The sequence below is a fragment of the Spizellomyces punctatus genome (genome assembly GCF_000182565.1).
Source record: "Spizellomyces punctatus DAOM BR117 chromosome Unknown supercont1.4, whole genome shotgun sequence".
NCBI classification, from domain to species: domain Eukaryota; kingdom Fungi; phylum Chytridiomycota; class Chytridiomycetes; order Spizellomycetales; family Spizellomycetaceae; genus Spizellomyces; species Spizellomyces punctatus.
Genome location: NW_015971540.1, coordinates 1,084,424 through 1,103,162, shown reverse-complemented (window position 1 = coordinate 1,103,162; position 18,739 = coordinate 1,084,424). Strand labels below are relative to the sequence as shown.

Sequence of the window (18,739 nt, the reverse complement as noted above, 5' to 3'; positions counted from 1 at the left end):
CGTTCTGGTTGTCAGTTGGGACATTATAATATAGGATGATTATGTATTGCCAAAACAAACAAAACAACAGCTCTCTTAGCTCAGTTGGTTAGAGCGTGGTGCTAATAACGCCAAGGTCACAGGTTCGACCCCTGTAGGGAGCATCGGATGCAAGCCAGCAAACTTTTTTTACGGGTTGATCGTTTTGGTTGCCCTTTTGGAAAGATGTCTCTTCCCATATGATGGTTGGATATTACGACAACCAAGGGCACAAGTCTTGAGGCAGCAGGAACTGAGAATTCCACGGTGTATTCCCTGCTGTAAATGACATTCAAAGGCTGGAGTCTCAGGGTATTATATCAACAGTTTTACTCTCACATCACTTGGTTATTAGCGTACGGATACTTTCGGGTTGATTGCACAGATGCATGCATGAACCAAAGTGGTCTTCTTGGCTGTGATTCTGGAAGACAATGTTTCAGGATTCTATCCCACTCCACAATACATACAGCAAGTTAAATGGCACTGTTCAGGAATGCCACAGACCTCTCGCCTTTCTTTGACCACTCGATTTTCTCTTCTTTTCTTCCGGGTCACTTTGTAAAATGCTCGTTGTACAGAGCAAGCTCATAGGTTTCCTCATCTTCATGGTCCTGCGTCAACTTGCCATCATAGCTGGACCAGCTACATCAAAGAATCTCATCATTAAGCTACGACTGAATGAATCCATATCGTTTTCAATGGCTTTGGCAAAGTTTCGTGCACAGTATGAAATAGGCGGCTTCATTAAAGTGCGAAGTCTGTATCCAGAGGTCTTTGGGGGACTTTCCGTCGAATTACTCGAGAGGAACAAAGTCAACTTCAATGAGACTGATGCAGTTGAACGAATCTGGCCTGTGGTAAGTCGACGGATCCAGGAAGCCGATCTCGATTTTGATAATTACTTGGCAGCACCCAGGAGAACTATGCAGGACCGTATCCATTAGCGCCGATCCCACCAGACATCTCTGGGGTGTATCCACATCTTTCATCTCCTTTGATGCACCTCACCCATCGAATGACTGGCGTTGAAGGAGTAATCGGTCAGTTTGACGGGACAGGTGTTAAAGTCGCCATAGTGGATTCAGGTAATCTTCCCAATGGTATTCAGCTGCCAGTAAAGAATTGCTGTGGACTAATGTTGCTGCTACAGGAGTTGACTACACTCATCCGGCACTGGGTGGATGCTTCGGGGAAGGTTGCAGAATTGCGCATGGATATGACTTTGCAGGAGATGGCTTTCGGGGCGAGAATGGGCCGGACCCGGTTCCTGACAGTGATCCCATGGATTGGTGAGCCGCTTGCTATGCGTTGCCCTCTGACCGTGCGCTACCATTGCTGATGCGGGTTTATAACAGTACTGGGCATGGAACGCACGTCGGTAGGTTGCATGCGGAACTACATGCACGGGGGTACAACCTTTAAGCCACATGTAAAGCTGGCATTATAGCGGGATTAGATGATCGCGTTGCTGGCGTGGCTCCAAATGTAACTCTGGCCGCCTACAAGGTATTTATCGCTTTGTTTATTTTGATCACACGCATTCGCCCCAGAATCCTTGTCCACTTGTTTGCACCAGGTATTTGGATGTGAAGGTGGAACAAATAGCGAACTAATTCTGAAAGCACTGGAACAAGCGTACGCCGATGCGGTGGACATCGTCAATCTGAGCATTGGAACGAGTGGTGGATGGCCTGATACCCCCGAGGCAGTTTCTGCAACAAGCCTGGCACGTCTCGGTGTGATTGTCGTCGCTGCACAGGGAAACTACGGTGTACAGGGACTCTGGTCGGCTCCTGCTCCAGCCGTTTCTCCACCAACTCTGGCAGTAGCGTCGTGCGAGAATACGTACTTTCTTGGCGGATTTTTTACTCTCAGCACCAATGCTAGTCACAATGTCACGTATGCAAGCACTAGCAATATCACCATGTTGCCTACCAATGTTCCTCTCCGTGTCGCACCTACTGACGCATGTACGCCGCTTCCATCCTCGGCAAGCTTTAACTCATCTATAGTGTTGGTGAAACGCGGAGGATGTACGTTTAATCGCAAAGCCGTGAACATCCGGGACGTGGGAGGTATTGCAATGATTGTATGGAATGACCGGGAGGGCCTATATCGCTTTGCTCTGGAAAGGCCCTTGACCGAGTTGGTTGTTTTCAGTATTGAGCAGGCTGAAGGGGAGTGGATTCGAGGGATTATTGAAAGCCAGCAAGGGGACGTTACGCTGCTGCTGGATGGTGAATTAAAGGTTCTGGACAATCCAAACGGTGGACGGATTGCAGATTACTCGAGTGTATGTGTCGCCGCTCTTCTGGTAGTGGAGCAGGACTAATGCCTAGTGATGTAGTGGGGTCCGGCACCTTCATTAGAGTTGAAGCCGGATATTACGGCACCAGGAAGCATTGTTTATTCAACCTACCCTGTATTCAAAGGGTCTTACTATCCCGTAGGTGTCTAGCGGCGCTTAGAATCCTTCTTCCGCAGATAATCTTTCTTATTGTAGCTGTCGGGAACTTCTATGGCCAGCCCATACCTTGCAGGATGTATGGCCATCCTTCGCCAGAAATTTGGTCCAAATCTCACCAACATAGAAGCCGTCAATCTTCTCCAAACTACCGCTATACCAATAGTCCATCCTACTCTGTCCAATACGGTCGTGAGTATCCCATCCCAAGGGACAGGCCTAATCAATCTTCAGGCGGCTATCAACACCACCGTCAGACTAACACCGAGTAAGATTCGGCTGGGCCAAAGTTCGAACGTTTCGTTACCCTTCACTGTTACCTTGCAATTCAATAATACGGGATCAGAAGATGTGGCATATTCGGTCTCGCACACGTCTGCGTCGTCGATTAATGTGACGGACCCAATGATTGTGCCTCCTGCAGAGTCAAACAACTATCCTGCCACCACTGAGTTCGACACATCTACGCTCATCGTTCCTGCCCTGGGAACTACGCAGCTTTCTGTCCACATATATCCGCCCAACATTTCAGCTACGGAACAGTGGCTATTTAGTGGCGTTATCAATGCTGTTCCGACAAACTCTATTGTGCCTACAGCTCTTCATGCAACCTATCTGGGTTTGCTCGGATCGTATCTGGATATTCCACTGCTTCCACCCAACGGAAGTTACCCATATATCCTGCGGTATCCGGATAACACCACATTTGCTACTAATACCACCTCAGCTCCCGTTCCGTTTAATCCGGCTGACGAAGTCCTAGCCCTTGTCTTCTCGCTTCAGCTTCCTGCGCGCAAAGTCCAGGTCGAACTCTTGAATGGTGGTGACAGTGTGGGACTAATAGGACGCCTCAATTGGGTAGGGCGAAACGGAGGAAATCGGCTGGTCTACAAATTATTGTGGCGAGGAGAGCTGTTGAACGATGATGGTGGAGATGGGAATGTTGGGGAATGGGAAGGAGGGAATACTGAGGAGGCTGGCACAATGCAAGGTGCGGGACCAGCCGGGGCGGGTACTTATCTGATCCGGGTAAGATTTGAACGAGACAGTTCGGCGGAAATGGAAACTATCACAGAAGACTGGATTAGCCCAGACATCGTCATCCCGTAGGGGTAGCTTTAGGGTCCATATAAATCGAACAGTAATTATGCGCACCTTTTATTGCAGCAAGGTCGAACCTACCATCAATCAAATCGCTTCATGTTATATAACATACCCTAAGATTTTAAGGGTCTGATCCATCGAGGACAATCATCATGCAGGGTTTATCTCCGTTACGCTGACATACAGCCGCCGTGTCCATCATCTGCTTTGTTTGTGTGCCGGCAAATCCAAGGATGGCCTCCCCATCCTTAGGCCCAATACCATCCAAATCCATAGCAGTACCACCAACTAAACTTGAAAAGTACTTGGAGAAATTTGTGCCCTTAAATGTGCAAAAGGTTTGTCGATTGCAAAGCACAGATAGCGGGCAGGAATGGCTTCCTCCGCTGCCTTTTGGTTTTCGTCATACCGGAGCTGTGGGTGTGATAGACATATCGGTAAGAGACAAATATCTGAGTAGAATGCAATCGGTGGGCTCATTGAATACACAGGGATTTACTACGTTGACTACGACGTTGGCGCAGAGATTTGGGAGTGGTGGAGGAGCTAAAATTCGGAATATCATCAACCCAGTATTCTCGGGACTCATCGATTGCGTGCACCGACATAATGGATCTGTGGTGAAATTTGTTGGGGATGCATTGATCTGTTGCTGGCAAGTAAAGCATGGAAAACAATGCTCTAGAATGTCCCATCCAACATTCTTTGCTCATTCATTGCCATCCTCAAGGGCTGCCGAAAGTCCCTCGCCCGAGAATCTCATCAAACCGGCTGCAGAGCATGCCATGGCCCGAACTGGCAGTCAGGTTGATACAATCACTAATATGCCGGATGCTTGCGCGAAAGCAACCCTTTCTGCTATTTTATGTTGTTGCGAAATTCTGCAAACTTTCCGGGGCTACACCATCAGAATTCCTGAGCACTTTCCTGAAGACCGAGCAAAGTCAGAAGCCTCTCTTTTGTCCACTTTTTCCTCGCATACTGGACGAGAATCTCCCTACCATGAACCAGGCTTCAGGAGAGAAAGAAGAGAGAAATATGTCCCGTTTGCCTTGAAGATTCATATGGGTTTAGGATGTGGGGAGTTCAGCGCATTGCACGTTGGACGGGCGGGGGAACGTGTGGAATACTTTGTTGCAGGGCCATCTGGTACGTTGTGTGCGTATATGTCACCTGTATGATGCTTCGCTAGTTTAACAGCCACATAATACAGTGGAGGATGCCATGGCCATTCTTCCATTCACACGATCTGGCGAAGTCGGCATGTCTGCTGCCTGCTGGAACTTGCTCACGAACACCGTGATCCGAAACGAAAGAGAAATAACGCTCAATGAATCATACCTCGATGGTGATGGACGTGGATGTTTCATCATCAAGGAGGATGCTGTCGATCTGGCATCACTTCCTGATGTGTTGAAGAATGAACAGGAAGGGACGGCGGCTATGATGGACCCAAATGCGACGCCCTCGCAGAACGAGGGAAAAGGTTCTGTAAGATATAACGACTATATACACGAAAGCTTATCGCGAATATTACAAGACTTGGAGAACGAAGAAGATGTTGAGGTTATGCATAATGAGCTGCGAAACATCTGTGCTGTGTTCGTCAGGCTGCCAAAACTTGGAGCGACTGATGATCCTATGGAAATGCTGTGAGAGACAAACGCTGGTTACATTATGATCCCGTAGAGCTTCTCGCTAATAGAACTTTACATCAAGCTTAACAGCGCAGAGTGTCATGATTGTCATCCTTGAAGCTATCCATCGATATGAGGGCACCATTCGTCAGTTCAATGTGGACGACAAAGGTGCAACTGCGGTAGCTATTTGGGTGTTCGCTTTTACTCTTCAAAGCGAAGTACCTGATTTTTCGATGTACAGCTTCTTGTATGGGGTGTTGAAGGCTTTACCCATGAGCGGGGTGATGCTGTGTTCGCTCTCTACGCGGCCATGGAAATTCGCGACGAACTACGGGGCATGGTGGGCAATGACTTTGCTATAGGTACGATTTTTGACCTCAGAGGTTGGTAGTATGGCTAAACCTGGCTGACTACAGTCATGTATAGGGGTTTCCGAAGGCATTGTGTGAGTGAACCACGTCACAGTCTAAGGTTATACTGGTAGACCTGCAGACGCTCATTTTGTTCCTTCTCTGGTGGTGAACAGCTTTTCTGGCATTATGGTGAGGCTCAACATTGAAAATGTTCTTCTCGCAAAGATCAGGAATGACTTGCGACCCATTTTGTCACAAGGGTAACGAGGCTCGAAGGGACGGCACGGTACTCGGAGTAGCCGTTAACGAAGCAGCACGACTGATGACAGAGCCGCTGTCACAAGGAGGCATCTTATGTACAGAACCGCTGTATATGGAAGGTGCGGAAGCTGTAGAGTTTGATCCTTCCATGCGTGTGATCATGGTCAAAGGTTAGCTGACCAGGTTAGTTTTTCTCGAATGCACGCCCTCGAGCTTAATTATCCGGGAGAATGCTCTAGGTTGCGATGCTCCTATTCCTGTTTACCTACCCCTTCGCGGGAAGCAACAGCCAGAGCCTCAAAGCTTCTCGACATACACATCACTCGTTGGGCGCGAACACGAGTTGACATTTATTGGTACGGTTCTTGATCGCTGGAAGGACGATTTGATGGTAAGATATAACTCCGGTATGGGAATCCGTCGGAGGTCTTCAGCCTCTGAGTAATTTGAAGCTGCTGCTCATGGCTGGAGTAGGTTCGGCTAGTGATCAGCGGTGCAACCGGTCTCGGGAAGACTGCATTAAGCGCGTATATCAAGCAACAGGCAGCAGCAATACCGGATGCAGTAATATGGTAAAAGAATCAGTCGTCGAATCGGTTGTGTACCGGTGCTTGTCACGGTTACTCACATCTGACGTTGACTCCCAGTGAGAGTCGCTCCAGCGAAACCCACAAACTATCGCCTTTCTACTCTATCCGCGTATTTCTCACCTGCCTATTTGACCGTGTGTACGCACAGTATGTCGAGACCGGGATACTTGAGTACCGCGTTCATGAAGCAGAATCAGAAAAGCTCGAAACGGTCACCATTGCTCGATCCTCAACAAGTAGCAGTGCTGCACACATTGGTACGGTAGCTCGTGACATGCGGCTAGTGTCACGATCGAGCAGTCTTCGGCAGCTTGGGCGATCTCATTTGCGGAAGAAGGTATCGAGTATAATGACTCTCCTCCGAGAGAGCGGTAGATCCTTGGATGTGGTGTGTGGTATTTCTACTTCTAATGTTGGGCAATCATGTCCATTCATGCTCCGCTTTCTTTTCATAGCTCAATGATCTTCTTGGCTTCAACCAAGAGCGCTTAAGGTCTTCAAGTCCGCTTTTAGCAGCTAATTTCAGTTCGGAGATTGTCGCTGTAGTTTCCCGACTTCTAAACAAGTTAACAATGCATCTCCGAATAAAGGTGCATACAAGGACTCAGAAATACCTGGAAGTCATTTACTTACGCAGAGTTCATTTTTAGGTGATGATTCTTTGCGAAGATCTCCAATGGCAGTAGGTCTTGCACGCAGTAAACTAGACAGTAAGCAGCTTGCTTCCTGGTTAACAAGATACTGTTGTTAGCGATGCGGCCGGATATGCGATTCTAGTAGATCTTGTAAAGCGATGCCCAAAAGTCTTCTTTTATACCACGTCTCGTCCCATTCAGGTAATTAACACAAGGCATGATGCGATGATCTGGAACTTACTAAGATGTTTGGGATCTTAGGAGTATACCAATGATATCCAGGCAGCAAACTTCACTGGGCTTGTGACTTCTGAGTTTACTAGCCATATTGAGCTTCAGCCACTGAATCGACCAAAAAGCATGGCATTAGCACAAAGTGTTCTGCAGTCCGAAACCACCGACCCTCGTCTCTTAGACCTGATCTGGCAAAGAAGCCAGGGCAACCCAATGATCATCGAGCTCATCTGTGAATCGTTGCGAGTGACTTCTCAATTGCCTTTGCCGAATGCGAACCATCCACGTGGCTCTAGCAGCGCAAAGTCCGGACGAGAGAGCGATGTGAATAACACAATGCCCCGAATAAGAGCTTTCGAGCTGAAAAGGGAAATCCCGATGCCTGTAGATGTGCGCTCTGCCATAATTTCGCAGTAAGTTTCTTTCGTTTAATGTTTACACGGAGAATCTCTAAATACGTTAGCATTTTAGAGTAGACAGGGTACCGGCGGCATTGAAGCGCATTCTCCGTGTGGCTTCAGTAGCTGGTAAGCATCTGAAAAAGCTTGAGCCCACACGCCTTTTCACTAATTTAAGTGTTTTGAATAGGGCAATATTTCACGTTGGGGGAGGTCGCACATGTTCTTTGCGAAACACACAAGAGTACAGACAACCCTCTTCCTTGGACGAGCATTAGCTCTTTGTATGACTACATTAGCAAAGTGGACACTCTGAACATGTTGGTCCCAGCGACCGATTTACCAGGTTTGATGATCGGTGACGATACCTCACCCTACACAGCCATGGGTTTCCGCCACATAGTTCTTAAACAGTAAGCAACCTTTGCTGCTCATTAGCTGAGGAGAGTCGCTAACAGCGCAATTGCCAGGTGTATCTACGCCTCTCTTCCGCCGGATAGGCGCGAAGACTTGCATAACTCTTTCGCGAACTACTATACCGCGTTGTTGACCCCATTAAACAAGAAAGATGCGCTACCCATGCTGGTTTTCCATTTGGATCATTGTTCTGGAAACGGTGCCAGAAAGATAAAGTATGCAGAGATGGCATTCGTGTTTTATGCGGAAGAATCGCGGCATGCAGAGTTGGGATTAGCAGCATACGATCGGCTGATAAAGCTTCTGGAAGATTATCCTGAGGATGTACCATTTGATAAGATTCAATTAGCAAGGCATCATCGACGACTGGCGCAATTGTATGAGCAGAATTGGTACGGACAGCGGAGGTTGTGTGATCTCCATTTCAAAGGCAGATTACATTAATTGGGCCTTGTACATTTTGCAGGGATTATACAGCTGGCGTGATGGAATGCAAAGCAGCACTAGCTATCTTAAATGTTAAGCTACCGACTCCAGGATCTATCGGTCACAAATTGAAACTGCTCCGTCAAATGCTCGTCCAATACCGCATCTTGAATGCAAAAGACGATGCTCGCAGGGAACAACTCGGACTTGCTGCATTCGAGTCAGAAGCTGGCAAATTCAAGAAGATCACACCTGTTTCAAATGACAATGAAGAGCACGCCGTGCCGGAGAGGATCCGGCACATCACCGAGGTGCTAGAAATATATCGTACCATGCTTACTCAACTCAGTTTGATGGGTCGACCTGATTACAACGCTTTCTTATGCCTGACGGGGCTGACATTTTCAAGTGCCCTTGCCACCAGTAAGCCCGCGTACCTTGCGTTCTACTCAATGGCACTTGGCTTTGGGCTCCTCAATCGGTGCAAGTTTAAGCTTTCATCCAAATATATTGCGCTTGGCGCTGAATATCTTGAACGATGCCCCAATTCGGCCGATACTCTCTTCGCGCGACAGACGTATGTCAGATATTTATATGCCGTCGGTAATTGGTCTCTATGCGAGAAGTTTGCGCGAGAGGTCAATGCGTTATATGAAGCACAAAACATGCAGGGTAGTCCTTTGGCCCATCTGAATGCGACAATTTTCAGCAGTTGCCTACATACTCTGGGAAGGAGACAAGAGTACACAGACGTGCTCATCAAGATGTACAAGACCCTGAGTGAATGTGATGTAACCGGTGGGCTGGGGCACCATCCAGCCTGCTCTATTGCCGCTGCTATGTCCCAGGCAGTAGAAAAGGTGGAAATGCTGAATTGGTATAGGATTGCCCAGGAGCAAGTATTGGATGCTTCGGTAGGCCTTGCATCCATGTTCTTTAATTTGCTCTGATTACTGACCTCGAGCTGCATTGGGTGCCACTAGCATGCGGAGGCGTTCACACCCCACTACCGATATACTGATCTCATGCTAATGTTGGCGGTGGAAGTCATACAAATACAATCAGCGAATCAAGAAGAATTGGAGGTATGGGTCCAGGCAGCACTCGAGACTTGCGGTTTTCTCATCCAGTGCGCGGAGAAAATACCCGTCAAAATGGTAAGCAGCTTTGCCAGAAGATCGACTTTCTCGACTTAACACCTTGATTGACCGCTTATATACGTGCACTTCACCATTCTAAACACGACAATTGTGAAAAGCCTTCAATGCACACCATTCATCTGAACATATTCTATATAATCAGTTCCTGGGCGCTTCATTTAAAGGAGGTCGCCATCAACGAACATCCTCGATCTTCAGCAAATCGCGAACTTCTCGCAATCACTAAGTTAGTGCGCCATATTATCCGGCAGACATCAAAAAACAGAACTTGTACACTGAACGATTTTACCGCTCACTGCGCAAAAGGTCTTCAGGTCCTACTCCAGCACGGAGATGCCTATAAATGTGCACATATGTGGAAGAGATGTATCGCTGTACACCGACTTAATGGGGCCTTGACGTCCTTTTATGCGGCTATGCTCATAGCCCGATTGACGAGGCTGGAGCGAGCATTTGGGATCCCTGGAAGTTGGGACACTACCGGAAAGAGATCCACTTCAGATCTGGATGCCGCAAGATTGTCTTTAACATGTCGCATCAATTCGGGGCGTTCCAAGATTGTGCCGTACCCCCTACCCTCAACGTGCTCATTCATCCTCTCTCCAAGCGAGGTAATTCCACTTCACCACATTCTCAACGTACAGTGGGCGGAGCGGGTGCTGATCGCCTGCGAGTGTCAATGGGAGCTCACAATACTGAGGCGCGTATGCGGAAAACATAATTTGAATTTATTTGCAGCGGCCATAGACGCCCCACGGCCAAGCGCCATGGTGAGCATGGACTGGCGGCCTCTGGATGACCATAGATAGAGTAAATACGATGTATATATAATGTGAATTCAATAAAACCTCGCAGGTTCAAACGAAGAATCAAAGCCGAAATCTTTGTTTATCACCCCCGTATCTATCAATACCTGGGGCAAAACCTTCGAAACTGCTCATCTTCTAAAGACGCGACCCGACCACCAAATGCTTCGATACGCCTCCTCATGTCTTCCATGCCTTCTTTGCCTCTGATAGCTCGTGTGGCATTGGTGATAACAGTAGTATGGAATCTGCCCAGTAATTTTGATGAGTCGATCAATGGGTTGTACAAGGGGAATTGAGCAGTACACTATCACGTAATAAAGGTCGACCTACCCAAAGGCAATCGAATCTATTGCGGTCGATACAACGCATACATCCGCTGCGAGGCCCACTACATATGCGTGGGAGATACGCTTTTCCCAGAGCTTTCTCGCAAGATCAGTGTACGCGATATAATCCCTATAAGCAAATGCAGAATAAGCGTCCAGATCTGTAATGATGCCCTACAGAAGTTGGACAGGTCAACGTCGTCATGGCGCTCTGCAACCTGGTTATGATCTATACTTTTCGGACGTAGTGATCTATCGTCCCAGCTGCTGATCGAAATGCAAGGGCTGCTCCGGGTGTTTCAACCTCACCGATCAAACACAATGTTGGTTTTGCTTGATTCTAGGTATCTTTTTGTTACTCATAGCTCACTCACCAGGCAGTGATCTGGCCATGCTATCTGGTCAATTCGCCTTCCCATATAATCGTATTCCACGACGGACATCGGTTCTACGCCCCATCTGGACGCAAATGAGGCATGATTTGGAGGATGCCAATCCTTCATAAATAAGGTCAGCAGTGAAACGAGCCCGATAAAGCGTAAATTTCACACCTGCGTCGCCACAACTAGATCCCACTCACACCTCTCGAGCAGCCTCTCGACCACCGGCACAATTTCTCGTCCCCCTGGAACGGGCAGGGCACCGGAAGGTGGAAGAAAGTCATTTTGAACGTCCACCACGATAAGAGCTATCTTTTCAGTTTCTGATAATCGAAATAGCAGGCAGCATATCAAGTTATATAGGCCAGCTACCGCCAACAGGGACCAGACATAAACGAAATGTCCCTTCATGTCGAGCTGCCTGCGATGGTGATAGTGTCTCTCCCAAATGGTTCGTGAACGCGTTGAAAGTGCCGTCAACTCTTATCACCTACTTTTCCATGGTTTGTCTCCCTTGGTGTACTCGGAACTCGCCAATTTTGAATGCGAGAAATTCTCATCACATAAACAACTAGCTGCGCAGGGTAGGTACATTACAATGTTACTTGTTACTAGTACTTGTACTACTGGTTCCGCTGCTCCGTGCCGCCCTTAAGCGCGGGCGACCAAGTCCGTTGCGGGTTGCCGCTTACTAGTAAAATAGAAGATTTTAACATTACTTTCTGGTACTAACGTTAGCATCAGAAAATGTGTATGTACCTTGTAAATACCTTATAACCATTCTCGGCTTCGCACCCCACTGTCAAAAACCGTTGCAAAAGCACTAGCCTGTCGTGGGCAAAAAGGCCACGAGGCGCGCTCTCCGAGGCACCTCGTCTGATACAGAGTTGAGTACGTTCAAATGCAGCTTGTGGGCGGTTTCAGAGTTCTCGTAGCAGTGCAGTCTGGCCGAAAACATTGGTGTTTAGTGCAGGATGGTCTTGAGGTACTGCAGTTATCGCGCAACTGACAGACCTGCTGGCCATAAGGGGTGGTTTAGCTGCGCGTCAGCCCCAGGATGATGCAATCAACGGTGGAAAATAACATGCGGATGAATTCGCATCTGTATATCTTGCCTCAACAAATAGCGATTCAGGTTTCTGTTGCCTGTCGCGGATTTCCAGCGTAGAGAGAAATATTTCGTTTGTGGACAATCGCCTGTTCGATTGCTTGCTTCAACACAAGGTTGAAACTTTGAATTCCGGTTAATCAAAAGAAGAAAGTTTATATCAAAAGAAACGTCCATATCAAGTGATCATGACAGATGCGAGTGGCAACAAAGTCTGCAAAGGCTCGCATGTCGCCTGGAACTGGGGTCGTGGGCACGCTGAGGGGCAAGTTGCAGAAGTTTCAGAGGGAAAGCTGGAAAAAGATATTAAAGGTATATCGTTCATATGTATGTTCTGCTGTACTAGCACTAAAGTCATTCTGGCTCGCAATAGGGAAGCATATCACTAGAAATGGCTCACCCGACAATCCGGCGCTTCTTATTGAACGTCCAGGCCAAAAAAATCCAACCCCAGTGTTGAAGAAATCCAGCGAGGTAGCCGTGTTAGGCGACGAAGAGGATGTTCCCAGTATGGAGAAAGTAAACACGAGAAGGCAAAAGGAGAAATAACCGCCGCTTTTTGTAGCCCTGCCTTGCTGCGTTAAAAGAATTGATCGTGAAACTCATGGAAGGGCAGGTTGCAAGTGTATATAATGTATACTGGTAACAGCGGATTTTGCAATCACATATATATTTTACAATCCCAAATATAAAACACTAAACACCAATACAGTAGTCATCACATTGAGGCATCAGATTTTCGGCTAGGCGCAAGCCGCCCTGGATAATTGCTTTCCGCAAGAGATGCTTCCGTCCCCGTTTCGGTATTGAGGGATTTGGTTTCTGCAGCAGGCCCATCCACCAGTGCGTGAGGTTTATCCACATTGGCTGGCTGAAACGCTTCACGATTGATAGTATCGTTTGACTGCTTCGCATCCACCCCCGCCTCTTGTCGGTATCCAGCAACTTGGTCATTTTCATGGTCTCTATCTACCGTGTTCCCTTCACCTTCGCCCTCATATCCGATTACCGTGGTGGCCAACCAGTCGGATACACTTCCAAATTCGGGACCAATAGAAACTCGAAGTTTGTACTTTCCGTCCTGTACCTCTGTCCCCGGAACTTCCGTCGTGCCATTGGCTGCGGCGCTCCCTAACGTTGCCAAAAAGTCTTCGTAAATGGTGATCACCCTGAACAGGCGCCCATAAACACCCTGGAGGTCCTCTTGGTCTTCTGCGTCCACTAGCTGCTCTTCATCGGCGGCACGCATGAGGACCAAGTTTTGAGCATGAAGCTCCTCAAGCGCTTGGTGAACTTGAGAAGGCGTCTGGCTAGACAGATGACGTTGCTCGAAGCGATCAATGACAGATGTCACTTGATGCATGCGCTCTTCAAAAAGTTCACTAGTAATTTGGAAGGTCAGACGGCTGTACCAAAAAGTCCCAACGTTTCATAAAGAAATTTGATAAAAGACACTTACCGTCTCTGCTCGTCAGGGAGGAACCCTAGTGACACCACCTCACCACCTCCCATTTTTTGGAAGTGCTTCCACTTTGTCCGCATCCATTTGCTAAAGTCCTGCTTTCGGCGCTATACATCAAAAGAATCATTTAAGTAATTATTGAGCTCATTAATGAGCAACATGGCACCGTCATGCAATTACCATCGTGGTAGCTATTCTAGCTCTTTGCACCAGTTCGTTGGTCATCGATCGCATCATTTTGTGATCGGACTGAGTAATTAGCGGCTGAACATGGCGTGGGGTGCCCAGGAGCTTTTCGTCAAGATGTATTGGTATAGTATTTGAGGAGAAGGATTTCCCTAGAATGATACAGGCGTTACCATTAATGTGTCATTTTGAAATGTTCATTCATGCTGTCGCCAACTCACGAGATTCCAGCCCGTCTATTGAAACTCCAAAACAAGTAATCGTGGTGCGAATATCGTAGGCGGTCTCCGTCAAGAAAGGAGTGCTCTCCTTTCCGATTCGCAATTTTGATCGATTACGCTTTTCTTTAATGCACTCATCGAAGAATAGCACTTCATAATCGCTTTCGGGACGTTCCACCCGGTCCAGGGTGAACTGGGCAAAAGCTTGAGTTTCCACAAACTGAGTCATGAAAGGCTAACAAAGTGTCAATCGATTGAAATTTTTGGCAGATATGATCGGGTTCCAAAGAGGTACCTTTGCTTCCTTGTCACATGTCGCCAGAAACTCGTCCTTCCGAAACCATTGCTCCTGCAGCATCTCCATATCTAACGCCTTGAAGCTTTCTTGGCTAGCACTACGACTAGCACCGCTCAATGGTGTCACATTTCCTCGTAGCTCTTCCGCGGAGGCTAGATGCTGTCGATAATTTCGTAGAAGGGACGTGAAGACTTTGAGAAATGCAAGTTGAATCTTGCGTTCATCGAAGGTGGCAGAGCAGGGGTGTGATTCAGTGAGTGGGAGACATCCTGTATGTATTCGTGTATTGCAAACTAGGGTATGAAGACGAGCTTAATGTCTGTAGCAGATGAAGGATCAATTCTATGTGCCCTACCATCACATTGAAGAACGGTTGCATCCTCCTGATCCACCAAGTCTTCGCGGCAGCATCTACACACTGCACCCAGCTCCAATGTGACAACGGGGAGAGATGGATCGATCCCGGTGGATCCCGATGATCGTCGCCGACTTCCAGTACCTGCCTGGTGTTCTAGTGATGGCTGCTCACCGTTCATCATATCCACACTCTTTGATCGACTCGCACCTCGCTTCAAAGAAAACCGACGCGAAGGACGCTTTAGTTCGGATCCCTTGCGTCCTAGTCCTGCAACTTTTGAAGATGGAGGGTTTGGCGCGGAAGCAGTGTATGTCGAAAGAGGTCGGTCGTCATCCTCATCATCGTTCTCATCACGAATAGATGTGCTGGATTGACTGTGGAGGACATCGTTACTACCAACAATATCATCAACATCTCTTCCCGACCACGGCGATATAACGGTGACTGCGTAAAATAGGTGGCCTTCCTTTCGTCGCAAATTTATCCCCTGCTTTGTCGGTGCAACATCTTCCATGGCCGGTGGCATGTATTGCGCAAAATAGGCAGAGCTGGTAGTGGCGGTTGATGTGGTTGAAGATGCAGACAACGAGAGCCGGTGTGGGTGACCTCCTGTCGAGGGACGTGGGGTCTTGCGAGCAGGAGTGGCATGCGCGAAGCTGCTGAACATGGAAGAAATGCTACTACTTGAAGGGACCTGTTTCAGTGGCTGCCAAGAGGAGGTGGTCAACGTAAAATAGAATTGAAATATGACATGAGTAACGTTGTGCAAACGGCGTAATGTCACATTCTTATACATACCTTGTCATCAGGCCTGGAGCCCGATCTTGCAAAGAATGGTGCTCGCAATCGCGGCAGCGCCCCCGCATCAGATGACGTTGGCGAAGGCCTCTCAGGACTTCCTGCTGAACTCCCGTCATGCTGGTACATTTCACAGTTAGTATGATGCAAAAATATAGCACCGCAGCGTTGGAACCTACCTCATCTGTTGACGATCTTGTTGAACTTGCCCTCAAATACAAACTGTCAACATCCACTGATCTTCTTTTCTCGTCCCCAAGCCCAGCGGAACTCTCCTCTCGGCCCAGATGCCACCATGATCCGCCGCCGCCGGTAAGCCGCTCATCAGTCGACGAGCCACTCGAGAGGGAAAAATTAGATGTTGCAAACTGCCCAGCAGTCAAGCCCGACGTGGCACTAAAGTGTCGATTCAGCTTCTCCAGCCATGCACCAGTGATTCCGTTGTTGGATGGGGAGTGTGGAAATTGAAAGGACGTTCCTCGATTCCGGGTAGATGTCAAAGTTTCGGAAGCTGCGCGGGTCCGAGACGAACCATCCGGCACCTCTTGACGTCGGCGAGCGGATTCACAAGAAGTGGGAACGTGTTTCCCAAGGGGGAGAGCGTACTGGACGGTAAGAGGGACGCCACGATCGGCCCGTGGGGATCTTTCGGCAAGTGGTGGCTTATGATGTGGCGAAATAGGTTGAAAGGTGCCGGTAGCTTTTTCCAGTCGCATTGTTAATTTCTTGCGCTCGCGTGCGGGAAGACTGGGTGGTGGATCTGCCACAGTCACAATGTCGTTGTCCAGGTCAATCACATGGGCCTGGAAGTAGGTATGAGTCCCTCATGAATATTCCATATTATCCTGCATCCAAAATGTCCAATACCTACATCTGGTGGTTTCCATTCATCCTGTACATCGGGTGTAAAGTACTCCCTTTGAACGCCAACAATATACGGCATCGGCGCCTGAAGGTAACTCAACAAGCGCGCTGGAAGAATCGGAATCAAAATGTGCTGCCAAAACAGCGGGAAAAAGAATAGGCATAGAGTTTCCGCGGCGAGCGTTAGCATGGACAAGTGGGATGAGAGAAAGATGATTTTTCGCTCAGCGAGGGCGAGTTCAAAGATAGTAATGATGTTGGCGACGGAGAGGGCGCGAAACATGGGATACAGGGAAAACTGTCGGAGGCCATGATGCGTAAGTTTCGTTCTGTCAAGCACAAGCTAAATCAAGATAGCATCGTATAATTACATTCTTGAGGACAGATATTGTGTTCACGGGGGGTCGCGAGCAAAACAGATGGAGCTGCCCGACATGGATCGAGAGTTCCAACTTTCCAGGAGGGGGTAAGGGTATCTCATGTATCAGGTTCACTACAAATCTTTCAACATACACGATTTAGCTGTTTCCACCACCAGATATTTGGCAACGAAACCAACCTCTCCAATGGCGCCACTGCCTTGCTGTGCGGACATTCGTCATACTCTCCTCGAACAACTCTCAGCACCTCGCAAAGCCAATCCTTCAAGAAATCATGCCAGGGCCAATGACTTAGAACGCCAATTGTCCGCGGTATATATACGTTCTCTGCATCCGCCAGGAGAGTGTTGAGTGGCGCTAGCAAATCCCGGTATAACTTCACCTTCTCTTCGGCATCTTGAATGGTGTGTTCGGTGGTAACACTGTCGCTGTCAGGAGTAGAGGGCGTTGCGGCCGGCTTGGAAGCGGATCCCGAAGTGATAGATGTGCGTTGCTCTGTGATGCCTGTGATGCCAAGACGCGCGTGAAGAAGGGCCTCCTGATTTTCCGCAAGCTGCGATTGAATATGCTGAATGTACTCCAGGTCGCTAGATCCCTTTCCAGACAAATTGAAGTACAGAATTTAGTCAACAGGGAGTCCATATGATCCTGATATAAACGCAAATGTAACTGCATCGCTTTAAACAACCACTTCAATACTTACCAAACTGCCAGAACGAAGTTCCTGTGTTATCTGTTCTAATTCAGCTGCATGTTGGGATTGCAGCCTTTCGTAAACAGTGACACAAACACCGTAACACTTTGCTCCAGTCTCCTCAGTTATGATCTGTTGTACGTAAAAATGAGCACGGCCCAAGAGATACGTACGCCAATGTAACGAGGAGGTTTCCCTGGTAATGGATACGTACAAATGAATGATACTTTTCCGGCGGCGGCCCATTGTCTTCCAAGTGAAGTTGGATGTTGTTCGGAAAGCAAAACTAATTAATGCAGATGATAAGCATGTAAACGTACACGCTTTTCGAGAAGACCGCCAGCAAATTATACCATCGGAAGGTACGCAGGAAATCGCTCCTTTTCGGAATAGTCCGTCTTTGGGTACCGACACAGGATTTCAGGGGCATATCTCCATTCAAGTGGGTGATGCTTCTTCTTCAATTTCGCTGAAACACCGAAGAAGAGGCCAGATCAGTTCTTGAAATTTGTACACAACCTTTACCCCCAACAGTCCATGCTAGTCAAGGCGATGGTTTGAACACACCTTGGGGTAATGGCATAGGCGTGCTCGGCGTGACACCATCCGAGGGTGCTCTCCGTCGCTCCTCCTCTGCATTTCTCTGCGCGACCTCACCCGCCACAGAGCCATCATCCAAAACTCGTCTGTCAGCTAGCTTGGCATCGGGGTTCAACCCACATTGAAAGAAAAAGTCGGCAAAACGCAAAGGAGCGGGTGGTTGAACTGGTGGTGGAGCAGCCATGGGTCGACGACGATGCTGGCACGGACTGGAATATGCTCAAATAAAATACTCTATGTATAGGTGTGCCCCCTAATGTTTATCCTAATAAGAAGGGTTTCCAACGAACGTCTGCCATGTCCTCGTCAACAATCTAGGGAAAACTGTTCTTGCAGGTTGCTGTTAACATCCACTGGGCACGTTTACGTAAACAAGAGTAAACGTGAAAATCGAGGATAGTTGAGGGTGGTGGTGGGGAAAACACCGAAAAACAAAACAAGGCCAAAGGTGACAGGAGAATATCCAGAGTCATCTCTTAATGTCGACTATTGTCAAGTCTTCAGGGTATCGGAAGTCGTTGAAAAAAGCAAAATGCTTAATTGGAAAACTGA

The 18,739-nt window shown here is 48.1% G+C and overlaps 4 protein-coding genes and 1 non-coding gene across 5 annotated transcripts; 3 read left to right on the top strand and 2 right to left on the bottom strand.

The window, feature by feature from the left end:
• The first annotated feature begins 69 nt into the window (after positions 1-69).
• On the top strand, positions 70-143 carry SPPG_10070. Its single transcript has one exon. It is a non-coding gene; the product is annotated as a tRNA-Ile (tRNA).
• A 430-nt stretch (positions 144-573) lies between these two features.
• Positions 574-3,595, top strand: SPPG_02818 (uncharacterized protein; the record flags this gene model as incomplete). The annotated part of the gene is made up of 8 exons (XM_016751103.1): positions 574-878; positions 938-1,106; positions 1,130-1,310; positions 1,377-1,399; positions 1,457-1,527; positions 1,598-2,314; positions 2,369-2,467; positions 2,525-3,595. The coding sequence occupies exons 1-8, from the start codon at positions 585-587 to the stop codon at positions 3,593-3,595; spliced, it is 2,625 nt and encodes an 874-aa protein (XP_016610385.1). The 5' UTR covers positions 574-584.
• Positions 3,596-3,822: 227 nt separating this feature from the next.
• On the top strand, positions 3,823-10,571 carry SPPG_02817 (uncharacterized protein; the record flags this gene model as incomplete). Its single annotated transcript, XM_016751102.1, has 22 exons — positions 3,823-4,026; positions 4,081-4,244; positions 4,320-4,738; positions 4,803-5,241; positions 5,309-5,408; positions 5,471-5,591; positions 5,656-5,674; positions 5,756-5,771; positions 5,842-6,013; positions 6,083-6,234; positions 6,318-6,415; positions 6,491-6,821; positions 6,889-7,023; positions 7,084-7,115; positions 7,185-7,269; positions 7,330-7,715; positions 7,774-7,829; positions 7,891-8,113; positions 8,171-8,509; positions 8,584-9,457; positions 9,527-9,700; positions 9,802-10,571. 22 exons carry the CDS (start codon positions 3,823-3,825, stop codon positions 10,510-10,512), a joined length of 5,250 nt encoding a protein of 1,749 aa, XP_016610384.1. The 3' UTR covers positions 10,513-10,571.
• Positions 10,373-12,221, bottom strand: SPPG_02816 (uncharacterized protein). Its single transcript, XM_016751101.1, has 6 exons — positions 11,978-12,221; positions 11,390-11,909; positions 11,213-11,335; positions 11,074-11,142; positions 10,843-11,012; positions 10,373-10,757 (listed from the first exon to the last, which is right to left on the bottom strand). Exons 2-6 carry the CDS (start codon positions 11,627-11,629, stop codon positions 10,610-10,612), a joined length of 750 nt encoding a protein of 249 aa, XP_016610383.1. The 5' UTR covers positions 11,630-11,909; positions 11,978-12,221; the 3' UTR covers positions 10,373-10,609.
• Positions 12,222-12,957: 736 nt separating this feature from the next.
• Positions 12,958-18,371, bottom strand: SPPG_02814 (uncharacterized protein; the record flags this gene model as incomplete). The annotated part of the gene is made up of 15 exons (XM_016751100.1): positions 12,958-13,708; positions 13,786-13,895; positions 13,969-14,126; positions 14,196-14,430; positions 14,491-14,786; positions 14,849-15,557; positions 15,650-15,769; positions 15,829-16,452; positions 16,521-16,811; positions 16,885-17,014; positions 17,073-17,488; positions 17,597-17,719; positions 17,802-17,873; positions 17,941-18,056; positions 18,155-18,371. 15 exons carry the CDS (start codon positions 18,369-18,371, stop codon positions 13,045-13,047), a joined length of 4,281 nt encoding a protein of 1,426 aa, XP_016610382.1. The 3' UTR covers positions 12,958-13,044.
• Between the last annotated feature and the right edge of the window lie 368 nt (positions 18,372-18,739).